We start from the raw sequence: 17,577 nt of genomic DNA, 5'->3' as shown, positions 1-17,577 counted from the left end.
CCTCCCAATTCCGTCTGGGCCGACAGTACCGTACGCTAGGGTGTTACCGGTCAGCCTTGTCTATGACGCTTCCTCCCATCGATGGCGTTGTGGTTGGTCAGCATCCCCTGGTGTCTCGTCTGCTCAAGGGTGCATACCAGTCCCGTCCGCCGCAGCCGCGCTATGGCAGCACGTGGAATGTACAGGCAGTCCTGGATCGGTTTCGGAACATGTCCTCCACGCCTGAGTCTCTCAAAGCACTGACTCTGCGGTTGACTATGCTGCTGGCTCTGACGGGTGCTCGGCGTTGCTCTGAGCTGCAGAAGCTCGATGTTCGTTTCATGGACATTACTGTCCATGCTGCTTCATTTGGGATTCCCACTCTTACCAAGAATCAGCGCGTCGGTGATCCAGCCAAGCAGTTTGTCTTCCCTGCTTACCCTCAGCACCCTCAGTTGTGTGTGGTGGATGCTCTGCGGCAGTATTCTGCTCGCACAGAGGGTTTCCGGCCGGCTGCCGCAACATCTGCTAACCCTCTGCTGCTGTCGTTCCGCCGTCCTCACAAGCCGGTCTCACCGAGCACCATTGCCAGGTGGCTCCTCACTTCCATGTCGGATGCTGGTGTGGATACCACTGTTTTCAAGGCGCATTCCACACGTAGTGCTGCTACCTCCTCTGCCCGTCGGAAGGGCGCCTCTGTACCCGAAATCCTCAGGGCCGCCGACTGGGCGCAATCCTCTACATTCCAGAGGTTTTATTCTCGTGATGTTCCACCCTCCTCCTCTGATGGCACCACCTTCGGTGCGGCTGTCCTTGGCTGACAGTCTGTTTTCCGCCGCTCATGATTACGGCCGATAGGGGCACCAGTATTTCCACTCTGGAGTTTGCATTGTCCGTTCTGCATAGTTGGCAATGCTAAGTTGTATTCCATTCAAGTTGGTATCTACTCCTCTCGCCGTTCCGTGCGTACAGTTTTCTGATAATTCCATCTGTTCTATCATTGGCCTGTGCCATAGTGTGGGCTGATTATGCTAGTTGATCATGCCAACCACTTTTTTCCAGAAATTTGTCTGGTTCCTTGTATGGCCGGTGTGATAGTTTCTTGTTTCCGCTCCAGGTGCGGAAACGACTTTAAACAAGACATAGTTATATCTCACCGGAAACTCCGACATGCAATTTCACAAGCAATGGAAAATTGTGTAGTGAAGTGGGAATTGTATAAGGAGTTGGAGGTGAGATATAACTATGTCCCTCCCACCCACCTCGTTTGGGTGTTCTCCATGAAAATAGGCCTGAAAGGGCCTTGGATGAGCTGCATCAAGTACAGCTTCATTAGAATATTTAACTTTAAAAACTTACTACTGCTGTGTTCGAGCATGAAATCGCGTAAATCGCGAGGGCTAGACATAGTTATATCTCACCTCCAACTCCCACTTCACTACACAATTTTCCATTGCTTGTGAAATGGGAAATTAGTGCTAAAGGTGTTACGTGTCTACAAAATTTAATCACGAAGTCATGTGCCTGTAAAATACACGGCGTTGCAACTCATCATGGCTTTAGCCGATTGTTGCCAAAAACCGGATATTTCCCGACATTATCCACAATGAAACTCGCTATGCCGCTCAAACCTCACAATGTGAGGTTATAATTTACAATGCTCGTCTTGTTCCTTTCTAATGCTCCATAACGCTCGGATAGTCTCATAAAGCCGAATATAATGCCGGCATTATATCCGCTGGACCCTACTTGGAGGAGACCATTGAAGTGTCCGTGATGCTCCCCTTCAACAAGAAGCGCTGAAAAATTGCATCTAATCATCATGACAAGTCAAGTGTACTTCGAAGAACATGACAAAATGTAACAAAGGTCATGTACATTGTACATGTACTACAGTAAATACAAATGTACATACATTGTTGGTTGACAGCATGCATGTGACAAGGCGGAGGACCACTGTGTTTCAAACAGTGACCTTACTACAACCGTCCACGGTTGGCAGAGCCCCAGTCTTGCGACCATTTGAACCGCCGGGCTCTGCCACCCGTGGATGGTTGTAGTAAGCATTGAGCATGCAATGATGCTATGGTAATTATTATGCACAAGAACTCGCTCATTTTGAGTTGCGATATCAGCAACTTTCGAGCATTTTCTGAAAATATGGATGCTTTTTCAGCAACTTTCGCTTGTTTTGGCATGGTTGCGAAAAAGTAAATTAGTTGCGAAATATTTTGGCATCTTTGGGAAAGGACTAGCAAGGCGACAAGTATGTACTTGAAGTTGAAGTACATGACAACTAAAATAATAATGTCATTATTTAGTTGAACAATGAAGTAGTATAGTACGTCTGCATCTGATGTCTGTTTCACCATGGCGACAGCGCTGACGACCCGGTTGCTAGGTGACACAAAGTGTGGAGCGAAAAGGGTAGTTCATGACCACTCAGACCAGATCATTAGATGTACCATTTCGGACGACTATCGCTAGCTAGCTGTCCATTTACACAATCTACATTCAGTCATTGTACATAGCCCTAGTGGAGCATATTTATGGAGCTGAGTGAACGGTTGAAGACCTGACATTCATCAGTGACAGGAACGACCCGTGAGAAACTGTTAGCGTTGTGGATGACAGCCAGTTAGCCTGGAAACGAGGCTCAGGAGACAGGTCGAACATTGTCCACAGCATCCAGGAGAGAGGAGCAGAGAACCATGTGTATGTCGTCGACGGGACCACTCTTTCTGTTTTACTCCATCAACGCCTGCTGAGTGCTCAGCCGTCAGTTTTCAATCACCAGGTCACTGCTTGGCGATATGCTGCGGCGAGTGCAGTCGTGCCGTCGTCCTACTGCCACTGACAGTACTGTGCTAATAGTTCTACGGTTAGTGCTAGGGCTAGGGCTAGTGTTGCCAAGGCTGCTGAGCGTGTCCTGTCATCATGGTCATTGGCATTGGGATCGTCGTGACTTGTTTTCTTTGCTTTTGGTTCGTACGAAAGTCTCAGCTAGCAGCGTGTTACGACCAGCAGACCTGGCGAAGCGTTTAGTGGTTTCCTTCCCGGAGCGGCACGCACTATCACTTGCAACGCCGGCAGACCAATAGGGTCGCTTGCTACCTAGCGGCTAAGCCAAATCTAGAGTTTTTAGTTGGTTTGAGGTTGCCAGTAGAACATATTTCGTGCGTGCATGCACTCGTTGCTACGTTTAGGTTCTTGCCAGCCAACTCAGAGCCGCACCAAGCGCAACCTTTTCGAGGAGCGGTGGAGTCGCTCCATCGAAAACAACGAGCACAAACTTGTAAGTAAACTGCTGTTGCTGTCGTCTTGTCCGAGGTAGATCTACGCCGTGTTGTCTGTGGACACCACTCACCAGTGCCGGCCCCGTGCCAGTGCAGTACTTAGCTTTGAGGTGTCCTGCTGACTCTCGGCTGTGTTACCGTGCGCCAGACTCAGAGAAGTGTCCGAGACCCCGCGTTGTGCATGCAGGGCAGGTTGGTTTCGCTCCATTGCGCCCTGACCGAGAACGCTGAGCACACCTTTCTGGCCGTGCCTCCACTGCTCCAGCCGTCCAACGCATTACGTGCAGGATAGCACTCCCACTTCTAGTGTCGGAGACGGAGTGGACATGAACGGACTGGCTTGTCTGTGATGCTGCTGACGGCTGATGGTGTAATAATTAGTGTTGTACTCATTGAATTGCCAGTGGTGTCCAGTTGAACAGCACCTGTTCAGGCAATACGTATGTACGTATGTACAGACAGTACATGCGGACTGTGGACTGTGTAGTCCCACTGATCATACTGTTACCACTAAGCTAGTAGTAGTACAAGCAAACAAGGCAGGGACAAGGCAGGGAGTAACTGAACAGTCACTGGTATCACTGGCACTGAGTCACGCAGTCCTAATGCCATCGTGCCTGTGAGTACAAGGACAGTGTACCATCGCTCACTGACAGAAACACAGAAGCGGAAATCAGCACCATCACCTTGCTGAGTAGTGTGTGAATACAGCCAGTACTCAGTAGGTGATTGTATGAGAGTATAGGTGTAGGGCAACGACGGGTGACGGTGGTGTCACGGGTAGTGGTCAGTATAGCTGTACCATAGCCAGCTTGAAGCCCTGTAGGCTGTATCCGCAGGTGCTGGCGCTGGTGTTGCCCACGCATACTTTCATCTAACACTGAGTGTTGAGGTAGACGTGAGGGACACTGCAGGCTGTGCACGTGTGTGTATGCCCTCTCTCTGCGCTCAGCACACACTCAGCAGTGTATGTGTACATGTATATCTGCTACAAGTAGGCGTGGCCAGCAGCATAACAACTGCCGGCGCTCATCTCTAGCAGGAGTCTTAAACACTGCTGCTACGCTGAGACAGTCGGATAGTTCGGTCTCTCCGGCTCCTAGTCTCTCCTGCCCCCCCCCCCCCCCCCCCCCCCGTTCACTGTCATAACATGATGTGTTGGCGCCTGTGAGCTGGTAGTAATCATCAACGGTCTAGGCTGGAGTACCTGCATACTTACACTTCTAGCACTGGCATCTGTACGGTATCCGCTGAAGGCACGGAGTGATGGAGAACTATGAGAACCTTGGCCTTGTGGGAGAAGGCTCCTACGGTATGGTGATGAAATGCCGGCACAAGCGAACCTCCCAGCTAGTCGCCATCAAGAAGTTCATCGAGAGTGAAGACGACCGGCAGGTGAAGAAGATCGCCTTGCGTGAAGTGCGCATGCTGAAGGTGAGCCCAGGAAAGGTCTCTCTGCGTTGGGTGTTAGCGTTAGTACACAACTTGAGCACCTGTGACATAATTTTCATTTGTATAATGACGTCATCAGGGATCTTCACAGACTGTACTGGTACATTGAATGCGGATGTGCACACTGCAATGTGTGTAGCACAGAATCAGTGTCAAGTTGTCATCACAGGTTAGGAGTTTGACCTGTATTATTTGCACCCCACACTCGGTGTGCTTGGCTCTATGCTACAGTGCCCGGGACACTGGTACTGTGGTAGGAAGTTTGCTACTACCGTGACGTAAACAGTTTTTAAGTAAAGCCTGCCCTGAGCGGACAACCTTGGTGCAGCAGAGACTGTCCTGATGTGACAGGATTCCGGTTGATCCATGGGATGCCCCGTGCGATTCACGGCACCGTTTGGTGCATGAAAATGTGTCCGGTCAATACAGGATTCCGCTTGTCACAGGGTCCAGCAAACACACGCTGTCACAGGGTCCAGCAAACACACGGCAAACACACTTGTCACACGCTGTATTGTAGTTCTTTATACAGTATACTGGTTGTATCTCAAGCGTGTGCACATTACACAGTACACAGTGCACAGTGTACTGTGTACTGTGTAATGTGTACTGTGCACTGTGCACTGACGTCAGGCATGCAAACACACATACTGACGTACATACTGGTGTGTCATCATGCTTGTTTGTGTCCAAACAGCAACTGCACCATGAGAATCTCGTCAATCTCATCGAGGTGTTCCGTCGCAAGAAGCGCCTGTTCCTGGTGTTTGAGTTTGTCGACCACACGGTCCTGGACGACCTGGAGCGCTGCCCGAACGGCTTGGATGCCACGACGGTGAAGTGCTGCCTGTGGCAAGTGCTGAAGGGCATTGACTTCTGCCATTCACATGCGGTATGCTACAGTAGGCTACAGTTGGTGATGTGCATGATGAACTGCTTAGATTTTTCACCGCGGCTTTGTGAACTATCAATACGTTTATGTATTGGTTAAATTTGGTTTTGATAGATCACCCTCTCTCAAGCAGAACGATTTGCTTGGGGCCTGAGATGCACACCCTCACGCTCTGTACAATGTCCAGCACTAGGATCATGCCACTAGTCTCCTCATCACGACCTGTGGACGTGGGGTGGAATTATTAGTATGTCTGTGATGGCTGCTTCTTCTCTGTACCAACAGATAATTCACAGGGATATAAAGCCGGAAAATATACTGGTGTCCAAGAATGGTGTTGTCAAGCTGTGCGATTTCGGTTTTGCCAGAAAGCTTGGTAAGTGTGTAGGCGGCACCAGCCACCGGACTGCTTTGGACCTGGAGACGTGGTTGAACGAAAAGCAAACAGTGCAAATGCTATACATCTACTTACTGCATTGTTTGCATGTCAGAGAGTCGGGAGAATAGATCCAAGACATCAGCACACACGTGGGAAATTGGGAAATGAGCTACACTGCATAGACTGCGGCAACATCAAACACAAATGTTCCTATCCAATCGGCGTCATCCTCCTAACAAGTTAGCCGTTGCTCGTTCAATTACATGCACTGCAACTTGGGCATGCTATGCTGTACTGTGGATGATCTGGATGGCGATGTTGCCTCAAGAGATTATGCGAATAGCTCTGCCACTGCATCTCACCTGATGATGTAATCATCTTACCTCTATTTGAACTTAGTACAGTTTGTGGTGGGCCAGAGTATATCAGAATGTGCTCCGGACACCGACGCATAATATCAGTGCATTATTTTTGCAAGGTTTAGGTATGCAACCGCTGAATGGTGTTCTAATTTCTTCGGGGTTGCATTTGTACATGTGTTCGCACGCACGTGTGTGCACACATGTGTACAGCTGGTCCTGGCGAAATCTACACTGACTATGTCGCAACTCGTTGGTATCGAGCACCGGAACTACTCGTTGGGGACACCAATTATGGAAGGTACAGTTCTATGAATGATGACGTAGTGCTCGAATAATGATGACGTAGTGCTCGAATAATGATGACGTCGTGCTCGAATAATGATGACGTCATGCCCACAACTGGCCCCTTTACTTAGATACTACTGGCATATACGATAAAACAGAAGATACTAATGCTTGCCTAGCCATACTGGGGTACTGCATCAACCACTGTGCTCATTGGAGCGGGGGTACTGCATCAACCACTGTGCTCATTGGAGCTAGGGAAGGGTGGGGGAGGTACTGCATGAACCACTCTGCTCATCATGTGGAGCTAAGGGAGGGGGGGGGGTATCAACCACTGTGCTCATTGGAACTGGGGGAGGGAGAGAGGGGGGGGGGGGAGGTATCAACCACTGTGCTCATTGGAACTGGGGGAGGGAGAGGGGGGGAGGTATCAACCACTGTGCTCATTGGAACTGGGGGAGGGAGAGGGGAGGGGGGGGGGGGGGGGAGCACTGTGGACAGTAAAACCTGCCCTACCTGGACGCCCTTTGGTGCAGCGGAAACTGTCCTGACATGACAGAATTCCAGGGATGCACGTTTGATCCACAGCACTTTGGTGCGTGACAAATTTGTCCGATCAATACAGGATTCCGCCTGGTACAGGGGTCTGGCAAACACGGGTTTTGCTCTATTGTGAAACTGACTGGTTTGTGCATACAGTGATCTGCTCAATGTCGTCATCCCCCCCCCCCCCCCACACACACACAATGTGCTTTGCACTATCATCACGTGCATGCTCCAAGGAACATGATCATACCACGCAATGCAGGGAGAACCGTGGTGGCTCATATCCAAATTGGAAACTGAAAATGGCCCAGTCAATTCTATTCCTGAAAACCGGTGGCACATTGAAACGGGACCTCTGTCTGTTGTTAGCGTGCACCTGTCAGGACCGCGGGAAGCAGTTTTCATTTGGCCCGGTCGTACCACATTCATACTTTGTGTATAATATGGCGGGACGTACCTGACCAACCGGACCGGTTCCGGCGGGCCTGCTTGTAGTACGTAGATGTAGATTTACAACAGAGATGGTGTGTACATGTATATTACGGTCAATGTCATGCTGTGTTGTGTTGTGCTGTGTTGTACTATGAATGGTCGGTTGGCTTGGTTACAGAGCAGTAGACGTGTGGGCTGTGGGGTGCCTGGCTGCGGAGATGATGACGGGAGAGCCACTATTCCCCGGCGACTCTGACATTGACCAGCTCTACTTGATTATCAAATGCCTTGGTAAGGAGTATGTACAGTGGGAAGTATGTAATGTTACAGGGGGGGGGTTGTAAAATAGGAAGTATGCCGTACTGGTGCAGGGGGGGGGGGCTGCAATGATGTCATGACTAACATAGTTGTGATAGACGATGATGTCATACAAAGTGTGCAATCAGAACTGGCAATGTTTTGACTCTACCCTGGCCCGCAGTGCTAGTACAAGCTAAGAGCACTGTCACTGGCACGACTAGACATGTACTAGCGTAAGAAGTAGCCGAGTGGAGGCACGGTGCTTAACACTAATTAACTTTTATTTAAACTTCCTCAGGTACACACCTGGAGTATTATGTAAGAAAGAGAAGCGGCAATAAAAAGAACTTTCTCCGGTACACACCTGGATGTTGAACAGCTCTTCTGCTCGGCTTTGTTGTTGTTATAAATTCAATGAAATCAGTAATTCGCAGCAGCTTTTTAAAAGGCAACAGACTCCGTACGCTAACGTACGGGGATATGCTAAATATACGGTATAGTAGTAATCAGCTACAATCAAGCAAGACAGGCAGGGATCCTACACTAGTATCCATAGTTCATCAGCATTGTAACCGTGCCCCTGCGTTAGTTCATCAGCATTGTAACCGTGCCCCTGCGTTAGTTCATCATCATCATTGCTGTGTCTCTGCACTCTATATCTACCCATCTACCCGCCATAGGTAACCTTACCTCCCGCCATCGCGAAATCTTCAATCGCAACGCCATATTCGCGGGAATGCGGTTACCGGAAGTGCGTGCTCTGGAGCCCCTTGAGCGTCGCTATCCTCGATTGCCCATTCCCATGCTGGACTTGATGAAGGTAGGCCACAGTGGTAGCATGCTATCAGCAATCTGCGCTGCTTCTACGCACTCTTTACGCACTACGATGTACAGTGTTGTGTCTGTGGAGGTGATGCCTGCACTCCCTGCATCTCGCCATATAAGGCATGATGCCTGCAGCTTATTTTTCCAACCTATGAATTTGGTATGTTTTATGCTATTGTAGGCAGAGCATAGGCTGCTCGATAGTACCAAAAGTAAATATATTACTACTCTCATTGTTGTGTATTTGTGGCCACTGTTGTTTTCTAACCTGTAGGGTTGTCTAAGAATGGACACGACTGAGAGACCGTCTTGTGCCAAGCTACTGGATCATCACTATTTCAGCATGGACGGCTTCCAGGACAAGGTGCTGCATGACCTGCAGGCGAGAATACGAAAGGAGTTTGACGAGAATCCGCTGCTGGTCGAGGTACGTCCGGTGTGAAATCACTACATCACTACTAGTCTAGTATCCGCTGTGACATCACTACTAGTCTAGTATTCTGAATCGGTACCTCTGTGTTTGATGAACATATGATACATGAACTCAGGACAATGCATAACTGCCCCCCCCCCCTCTCTCTCCACTCCACTCCAAAACCTCTAGCTGGCACCTCATTTTAAGATTTGACTTGGCCAAAATATACTGTAGTCCAGGCCCTGTCCGATGCAACAGCAGCTGCCTGGCTCGTTTACAAAACAAAGCGTGCAAGAAGAAGGGTATTCCCCAGGGACTAATTCCTTACCCCAGGGACTAATTCCTTACAAGGGTATTATTCCCCAGGGACTAATTCCTTACAATATGTTACTGCAAACACCGGTACATACAATGAAGCGTGTGTGCACACATACATGCGCGTGTGTGTGTGTGTGTGTGTGTGTGTGTGTGTGTGTGTGTGTGTGTATGTGTGTGTGTGTGTGTGTGTGTATGTTGTGTGTATGTGTGTGTGTGTGTGTGTGTGTGTGTGTGTGTATGTATGTGTGTGTGTTTGTGTGTGTGTGTGTGTGTGTGTGTGTGTGTGTGTGTGTGTGTGTGTGTGTGTGTGTATGTGTGGGCAGGGGCAACTGCAGTTGGATCCCGGGACGGATACCTGATTCCGTCAATCCTTTTTCTGCACCTTGTCCTCACCCACTTACTGAGGTGTGGTGAGCCCATAAGTGGGATCATTTTCAAGTCCACCCAGAGTTTTGGGGATTTCAGGGGGTGTCGGCCGTTGGGCGGTTCAATAACCAATTGAGTCATCTTTCCAAGATTCCTTTTGAGTCTCTCTCCCCTCTCCCGGGGGGACTCACGTGACCAGTTCTGGCAGTGAGCAACAAGTACAGTACAGTACAGTGTATGTGTGTGTGTGTGTGTGTGTGTGTGTGTGTGCTTGTTTGCGTTTAGATGGGCATTGTGCCGCAGGGTGACAGCTTTAAGGGCCCAGGAAAGCAAGGTGATGCTCCAGCCAGTAAGAAGGAGACAACAGGCGGCGGAGGCGGTGGCGGTGGTAGAAGCAAACGTGCTGCAGCAGCGGCAGTAGCAGGTGCCGGAGCAATGGCGGCGGCAGCTGCTACGTCACATGACACCTCATCGAGCCTGCCGCCAACGCACGGGGCGTTTGCCGCAGCAGCAGCTGCGTCGTTCGAGTCACCACAGGTCCACCGATCTCATCATGATTCCGGTGCGGTAGCAGCCGCACCCGAAAAGAAGGTCAAAAAAGTGAAAAAGGTACCGTGGTCCCTTTATAACCTGATTAATGCGGCCGTTGACCAGGCAGTGACCACCGTGACCATCTGACCACCGTGACCACCGTGACCATCTGACCATCTGTGCTCTGGAAATTGTGCTAGTTGTTAGAGGGTGCTGGTTTATAAAGTGCTGGGTTAAAGAGGGACGACTGTACTCTATGACAAGTAGTATTACACGTCTCTACAAACGTTATGTCCATTCCCAATGTACTAGTGATGTAACGAATAATCGATTATTCGAATTTCCTCGATCTCCTGGATCTCTCGGCAGGAAAAGCGCGAGCTCCCATTTAGGAACCAACACACAATTCCCCAAGTATCGCCAAAGTCGCACCAACCTCTTCTTCACATTGTTATCCCCAGCGCGGGCTTGCGAATTAGATGGTTTGGAGGCAACAACGTTGTGAATGACCAACGGTCCTCAGCGCTTGTTCAGCACCTCCATGAGCGACACTGACTCGCGCTGCTATCTGGTGTTCACAAGGTGTTTGTCGCGCTGGAAACAGAGTGTCTCTAAGTTTTTATCTCTGTGATGTTTGTGCCTGGAGAGCACTATATAAGTGGCGCTCTTCAGGCACAATCTTCCTCAGCCTACTCAAGCTCAACTGACTCGTGAGGGGTGAATTCCCCGAAACACTGTGTATTGAGCAGGGAGTGGTGCTTTCTTGCAGGTTTGCTGAGTGAACGGTTCGGTGGACTTCTCGTGTGCTCTGGATGGCAGTCGTGAGTCAGTCAAGTGAGAATTCAAGTCGGCAGGAAACCGCGAGCTCCCATGCAGGGAGCAACACACAATTCCCCTAGTATCGCCGAAGTCGCACTAACCTCTTCTTCTCTTGGATCTCAGTGAATAATCGAGCGGATAAAATTTAGGTCGAAGGTTTGAAAATTCTAATCTTATCATCACTCTCTTTACCCTGCACGAGGATTACTATGTGTGTGTTGGGGGGGGGGGGGGATGTGTCGGTGACATGTTGTCATGGTCACCAGGTCACTTTTAAGTATTTGGCTGTGGAGGGGGGGGGGAGGGGTGGGGGTGGTTGGGTGTCGGTTGGTATGCGTGTGAATGCTGCTGAACCTGGGTTAGCCAGGATCCTGCATTTCTTTGTGACGTTATCAACCTTGGACAAAGCTGGGGATGCATGTATGTAAATAACTTGGAGCATTAATTGTGTTGTGCTACACATATCTCTTCTGTCTTAGACGAAACACGGCAAGGATAAGGAACGAGACAAGGAAAAGACAACAAAGGCAAAGTCTGATGCCCGGCAGCCACTGGATGACCGGCCAAGCAAGAAGCTCATCTCGTCTGAATTCTCCATGGGCTCTAGCGGCTTGGGCATGGGGGCTACTGGCGGCGGTATGTCACTACCCGGAGGTATTGCACAGCAGCAGCAGCAACAGCACTCCCATCAGCAACTGCCGCCAGCACCTTTCCCCAACAATCCCTTCATGACTCACAACTCGCATGGTCAGCCAACACAGACCGTGGTCGTACCACCGTTGCAGAGCTCAATGATGACGGCAAACAAATCCAGATTGTCTGGCAACCGAGCCGGTGATGGTCGTATTGACGTTGGCGACACGCATCGCTTTCAGATGAGCGGCTATCCATCAGCCAAGCGCCAGCCCAGCCTGACATCGTCCTCTCCTGTGCCGGCGTATATGTCACAGGGCGAAACTATCATGACGCGATCATCCCAGGCGGCTGCAGCCTGCAACGCAAGTATCGCCAGCACAGCGTCTGCTAATGATATCAATCTTGCTCTTCACGGAGAGTTTCCGCCCGACCCTGCCGGGTATGTGGATAACTGCTTTTAGCGGTAGACGCTTTTACTCGGTTGAAGTCTGCCTGGCACGCGTTTCTATAATTTTTATGAACTATCCTCTAGTGAAGCCTAGTGCCATTGCACTCGTCCAGCATCCTCGTATGCATGCATATTGTGTGCAAGAGTAGACACAGTTGAAAAGGGTGAAGGTCTGTTGGGCCTTGTTTATACCATCACAACTTCGTTCTCCCCCCCCCCCCCCACACACACACACTCCCATCCACAGAGAGAGAGGAAACTACACCTGGTCTCCAGTGCGGATCCAAGTTGCATATGATTGCAACAACCGTTAATGTTAGTCAGGGAGTAGATATTTTACTACCCCCTGATGTCAGCCTGCGGTGCATAGTTGGCCATGCTTGAAAAGAGTCAAGGTGCTATCTGTTCTGCACGATGGAGGGTATAGCCGAACACTGCCGACTTGCATGTCTGTCTTCATAGCTTTTCTGTAATTATGTTACCCTCCCTTGGCTTGTGCTACTTGCAGTGCGCTGCTGGGCTATCAACGTCAGCTAGCTGGAGGTCCGCGAGGAGGACATGGACCCCCCGGGGCAGGCGGCCGGACTACACCCAGTAGGGACAAGATCATCCTACCGCAGCTGTCTAAAGATGGTGAGCACACAAACGTGTAAAGAGAGATTTCACATCTCAGTCATCCAATGACCAAATTTATGCAGACAGCAGTGATCATGGCATGTGGACAGTGGAACCAACATGGCCGACATCACGCGACCCATAGATGCAGATATTGAATGGTGTTCAGTGGCGGATCCAGGACTTGGCCGAAGAGGGGGCCCAAGGTATCCGCCCCCCCCAAAAAAAAAACAAACAACAAAACAACAACAAAGTCCTGAAGTTGTGAAGAGCTGTTGTATTTAGGGTCCGGCGGATTCTGCCGGCAGAAAAATTGGCAGAATTCGGTACTTTTTCTGGTAAGTTTCATGGATGTTTGGTATGTGGATAAAAAAAAATGGAGCAGAATTCGAGGAATTGCCCGCCATAAGGTTTGTATGGTTCTGCCAATTTCACTGCTTTTCGAGCAGAATATGCCACCTTTTCGAGCAGAATCCGCCGGTCCCTAGTTTTATTCCATTCTCACGACATTTTCAAACTGCACTGGAACATTTCCACTCGACAGCGGCCACGACGGACCTTTGGACGGCTCTCCAACGCGAGCTCTCTTATCTACCGGTCCACTGAAGAACGACCTGATGTCAGACCCTTTCCTCTTCATCTCATATCTGAAAGTAACCCATTGGCTACAAGCGAAGTAGAGAGAGCGTTTACTTTTAGTTTCTGACAAGTGAAAAAGAAAAAAAGGAAGGACGAAGTCGACAGCACCGTGCACCATTACAGGACTTCAGCCCAACGCGATCGCTGCACTATGTACCAGGCCCTGCATTTTTGGCACGTTTTTCACATGTTTGAAGTGCGGCCGTGTCCTCAGGTCACAGTGCGTACAGTAGTTGTACACCGGTACACAGCGCGCTGACTAGTACAAACTCAGTGCGTGACACCATGTACCGGAGTGACCGGACACGTATAAAAGTACCCAGCACGCGTGACCCACTTGACACGCCAAGTCATTTCGAGCGCTCATTCTACAGTCTACTGTAATCCTAGACCAAGGTCGAAATTTTCAAAGGGGGGGGGGGGCCAGGCCCCCTGGCCCCCCCCCCCCCCCCTGGATCCGCCACTGGTGTTGGATCCAACATGGCTGTCCCGTATGGCCACAACAGATCTATACCAGTATGCTGTACATGGAGTTTGATTACAAACATGATCATCGGATACTTGATAGTATGATATTACAAACATGATCATCGGATACTTGATAGTATGATATTACAAACATGATCGGATACTTGATAGTATGATAATTATTACAAACATGATCATCGGATACTTGATAGTATGATATTACAAACATGATCGGATACTTGATAGTATGATATTACAAACATGATCATCGGATACTTGATAGTATGATATCGATGTTGTCATTTTTCGGATATTGATTACTGAAACAGATTCATGTTCAGCATTTTTATGTGCAAGGGCAGGCCGTGCTGAATAGAAGCAGCAGCGAGATGGAGATCACCACGTGGCATCTTGCGCTTGCTCATTGTGTGTGTGTGTGCGTGTGTGTGTGTGCGTGCGTGCGTGCGCGTGTGTGTGTGTGTGTGTGTGTGTGTGCGTGTGTGTGTGTGTGTATTTGTACATGTGTGCATGTGCATGACTGTGCTCTTTGGTTTGTACGTATGGTGTATAGATAAACATCGGCATGGTGGCAGCGTCAACCAGCTTCACACAGTGGGCAGTGAGCAGCGTATAGCCCTTGATCCGGCTGCTGATCCTTTCAAGTATGGTGCTCCGTATCGTGGACAGGTATGGCAACACGTTAGCCGGATCTACTCAGAGTAGATCTGACATATGTAGCATCAGATCAGATGTGCTTGTGAAGTGTGATATGGTCGAGTTCTGCTGTGAGAGACCAACGGCAATCTACTCAGGCTGTATACTGTTGTCTTAGCTTTTTTTTAAATAAAATTTATATATCACCCTAACTTAGCAACCAATACCTTATCAACTGTATCCCAAGGAGCTGTTACTATTGTCTGATTGTTCCGTGTGCAGCCCCCTCCTGCATCGCCGTCTCTCGGCTCCAGCAATGGGAAATTCAACTTCATGTGACGGAAGTAGCAGCCGTGGACAGCAGGCCGTGTGCCTTCATTGCAGTTGACATAAGCACAGCGTACCCTCAGGGAGACCGACGAGCTTCATTGCTGATGGATTGAACGTATAGACAATTAGACATGCTTATTTTCAAGGAGTGTGTCTGATAAGATAAGAATTGAACTGTAGCATTCGCCCCTTAGCCTGCATTCTTACAACTCCCATGATTATTTTCAATCCGAATACAGCCCAAGTAGCTTTCTTTCTTACCTGTAACTATGCACCATGCATGCCACATACAATGTATCTGCACTGCAGTCTGTGAAGCACTATGCACATGACTCAGCAGTCTGCAGTGATATGCTCACTCACTGTGTTACATGCTTTGACTTGGACAGCGCTCGCCGTGATCCGTCTGCTCCGTGTTTCCTGTGCTAGCTGAGTTCTAGGTGAGTTTTTTTTTCAGTCTTCTCCGCGCCAACTGTTCAGCCTGTCATGGCGTGCGTGACCTACCAGCCAGGCATGGCGTGCGTGACCTACCAGCCAGGCATGGCGTGCGTGACCTACCAGCCAGGCATGGCGTGCGTGACCTACCAGCCAGGCATGGCGTGCGTGACCTAGCAGCCAGGCATGGCGTGCGTGACCTACCAGCCAGGCATGGCGTGCGTGACCTACCAGCCAGGCATGGCGTGCGTGACCTACCAGCCAGGCATGCAGCAGATCTCACCGTACTGTGTGCTGTGTACCGGCTACGCGCACAGTGTCAAGAATGACTTCTTTGAGTCGGCTTTACCACTTGATTTTCTATTGCTCATGCCTGAATTACCGATCATTGTATGCATAGCTATGTACTAGTACTTGATTTGAATAAACAGTACGCACTGATTTGCCTACATTGTGGTTACCATGGCTGCTGCTGTGTTGGTCATAGTCTGGAAAAGACAGAGCGAAGAGCAATAGAGCATAGCCATACCGAACCTCAGCATCGCAGTTCAATCTTGGAGAGGACACGGCACTGCGCCCACCAGTCAGTGTAAGACACAGGATTCCACACGGGACACCACACATTACACCACACTGGACACCACACGGGCCAAACAGACATTACACCACACGGGACACCACACATTACACCACACGGGGCACCACACGGGCCAAACAGACATTACACCACACGGGCCAAACAGACATTACACCACACGGGCCAAACAGACATTACACCACACGGGATACCACACGGGACACCACACTGTACACCACACATTACACCACACGGGACACCACACTGGCCAAACAGACAACAGCCGCGACACACCGGATTCTAGCTGACATGAACACTGGCAGCACACAGATCACAGCAGAGAACGTATCTTTCAACACAACGGCGACACCAACGACGACAACGACGACAAAAACAACAACAACACCAGGAGCAGCAGCAGCAGCAAAACAGGCAATGTTGAAGAGTTTCACAGGGAAAAGAAGGAACATTATTGTATTGATGGGAAAAATAGGTAGGCAAGTATCATGTACATGATGAGGTTGATTTTTTGATGGTGAGAATATTCAGAGTTTTCAAGTGTTATGGAAGTAGGATGAGTAGGATGATGAGTAGGATGAGTAGGATGGGTAGGATGAGTAGGATGGGGACAACTTGCTTCTCAAATCAATACAGTCCTGAAGTATGATCTCCTGATCTCCGCTGGGAGATGACGAGAAAATGAGTTTTGTAAGCAACACGAGTGCGCACACGCGTGTGTGACGGCGTTAGTTTCATGGCGAGCGGTATACAGTGGTACATGCAGTGCGGAGGACAAACAGGCATGTTGTTGCTATGTACAATATCCTCCACACAGTACAACAACACACAATACAACGATACACAGGATCACAAGGCAAAGGCCAAGGAATCCAGTACAGTATGAGACTGGTGTAGGGCAAAGGCCAATGCCAAGGCCAAGGAATCCAGTACAGTACGAGAGTGGTATAGGGACATTAGCCTAGACTAGATAGCAATACCAGTCACAGTGTCCATGCATAGCAGAGGTATAGGATATAGGATATAGGATATAGGGTATAGGGTATATGTATAGAGAGTATGTACATGTCACAGCACTGGTTGCGCCACAGTACGGACAACTCATCAATGTTCTGCAAGTAAAGTGCCGCCTGGTGCTCCGCACTGCCTAGCTGAACTGTGCCTCCTCATTGACATCAACCAGTGCCTGGGTAACGTTTCTACACATTTGTACAAGTCACTCGGGAGCACAGTCGCAGAGCTCTGCAGTCACTCGGGAGCACAGTCGCAGAGCTCTGCAGTCACTCGGGAGCACAGTCGCAGAGCTCTGCAGCAGTACCGTACGAGTGTTTTCTATTCTAAACACTTGGCCATACTGTGGTGCTACGCCGAGGTATTACCAGCCGGGTTGAATGGTGCTACGGCCGCTGCTGGTGGAGGGAGAGCTCCGGCTGCGATCGCCTGGAACTGTGCTAGCTGTCGCTGTGCAGCTGACATACCAGCCGTGGCGGCGGCGGCATCACTGCTACTACTACTTACACCAGCAGCAGCAGCAGCAGCAGCAGCAAGACCAGTAGCACC

The 17,577-nt window shown here is 49.7% G+C and overlaps 2 protein-coding genes across 2 annotated transcripts in view; one reads left to right on the top strand and one right to left on the bottom strand.

The window, feature by feature from the left end:
- The first annotated feature begins 2,778 nt into the window (after window positions 1-2,778).
- Window positions 2,779-15,863, top strand: LOC135813786 (cyclin-dependent kinase-like 3). The gene is made up of 12 exons (XM_065326792.1): window positions 2,779-4,709; window positions 5,425-5,619; window positions 5,905-5,995; window positions 6,571-6,658; window positions 7,802-7,914; window positions 8,604-8,743; window positions 9,023-9,175; window positions 10,133-10,456; window positions 11,677-12,272; window positions 12,790-12,914; window positions 14,575-14,690; window positions 14,940-15,863. Exons 1-12 carry the CDS (start codon window positions 4,542-4,544, stop codon window positions 14,994-14,996), a joined length of 2,166 nt encoding a protein of 721 aa, XP_065182864.1. The 5' UTR covers window positions 2,779-4,541; the 3' UTR covers window positions 14,997-15,863.
- Window positions 15,864-16,330: 467 nt separating this feature from the next.
- The window catches only part of LOC135813787 (protein Dr1-like), a 14,526-nt gene continuing 13,279 nt past the window's right edge, over window positions 16,331-17,577 (bottom strand). The window contains exon 7 of the mRNA XM_065326793.1: window positions 16,331-17,577. This exon is cut by the window's right edge and continues 60 nt beyond it. Within this exon, the coding sequence (XP_065182865.1) occupies window positions 17,380-17,577 (198 nt within the window). The 3' untranslated portion in view covers window positions 16,331-17,379.

This window comes from Sycon ciliatum, chromosome 4 (assembly GCF_964019385.1).
Source record: "Sycon ciliatum chromosome 4, ocSycCili1.1, whole genome shotgun sequence".
NCBI classification, from domain to species: Eukaryota; Metazoa; Porifera; class Calcarea; order Leucosolenida; family Sycettidae; genus Sycon; species Sycon ciliatum.
Note: the sequence above shows the minus strand (reverse complement) of the source record. Positions and strands in the feature narration are given on the sequence as shown.

Excerpts from the sequence above, each read along its gene's own strand:
- LOC135813786 (XM_065326792.1), top strand. The coding sequence starts at position 4,542 with ATGGAGAACTATGAGAACCTTGGCCTTGTGGGAGAAGGCTCCTACGGT. Across the intron at positions 6,659-7,801 it reads GGGGACACCAATTATGGAAG|AGCAGTAGACGTGTGGGCTG; the intron begins GTACAGTTCTAT and ends GCTTGGTTACAG. Across the intron at positions 8,744-9,022 it reads CCATGCTGGACTTGATGAAG|GGTTGTCTAAGAATGGACAC; the intron begins GTAGGCCACAGT and ends TCTAACCTGTAG.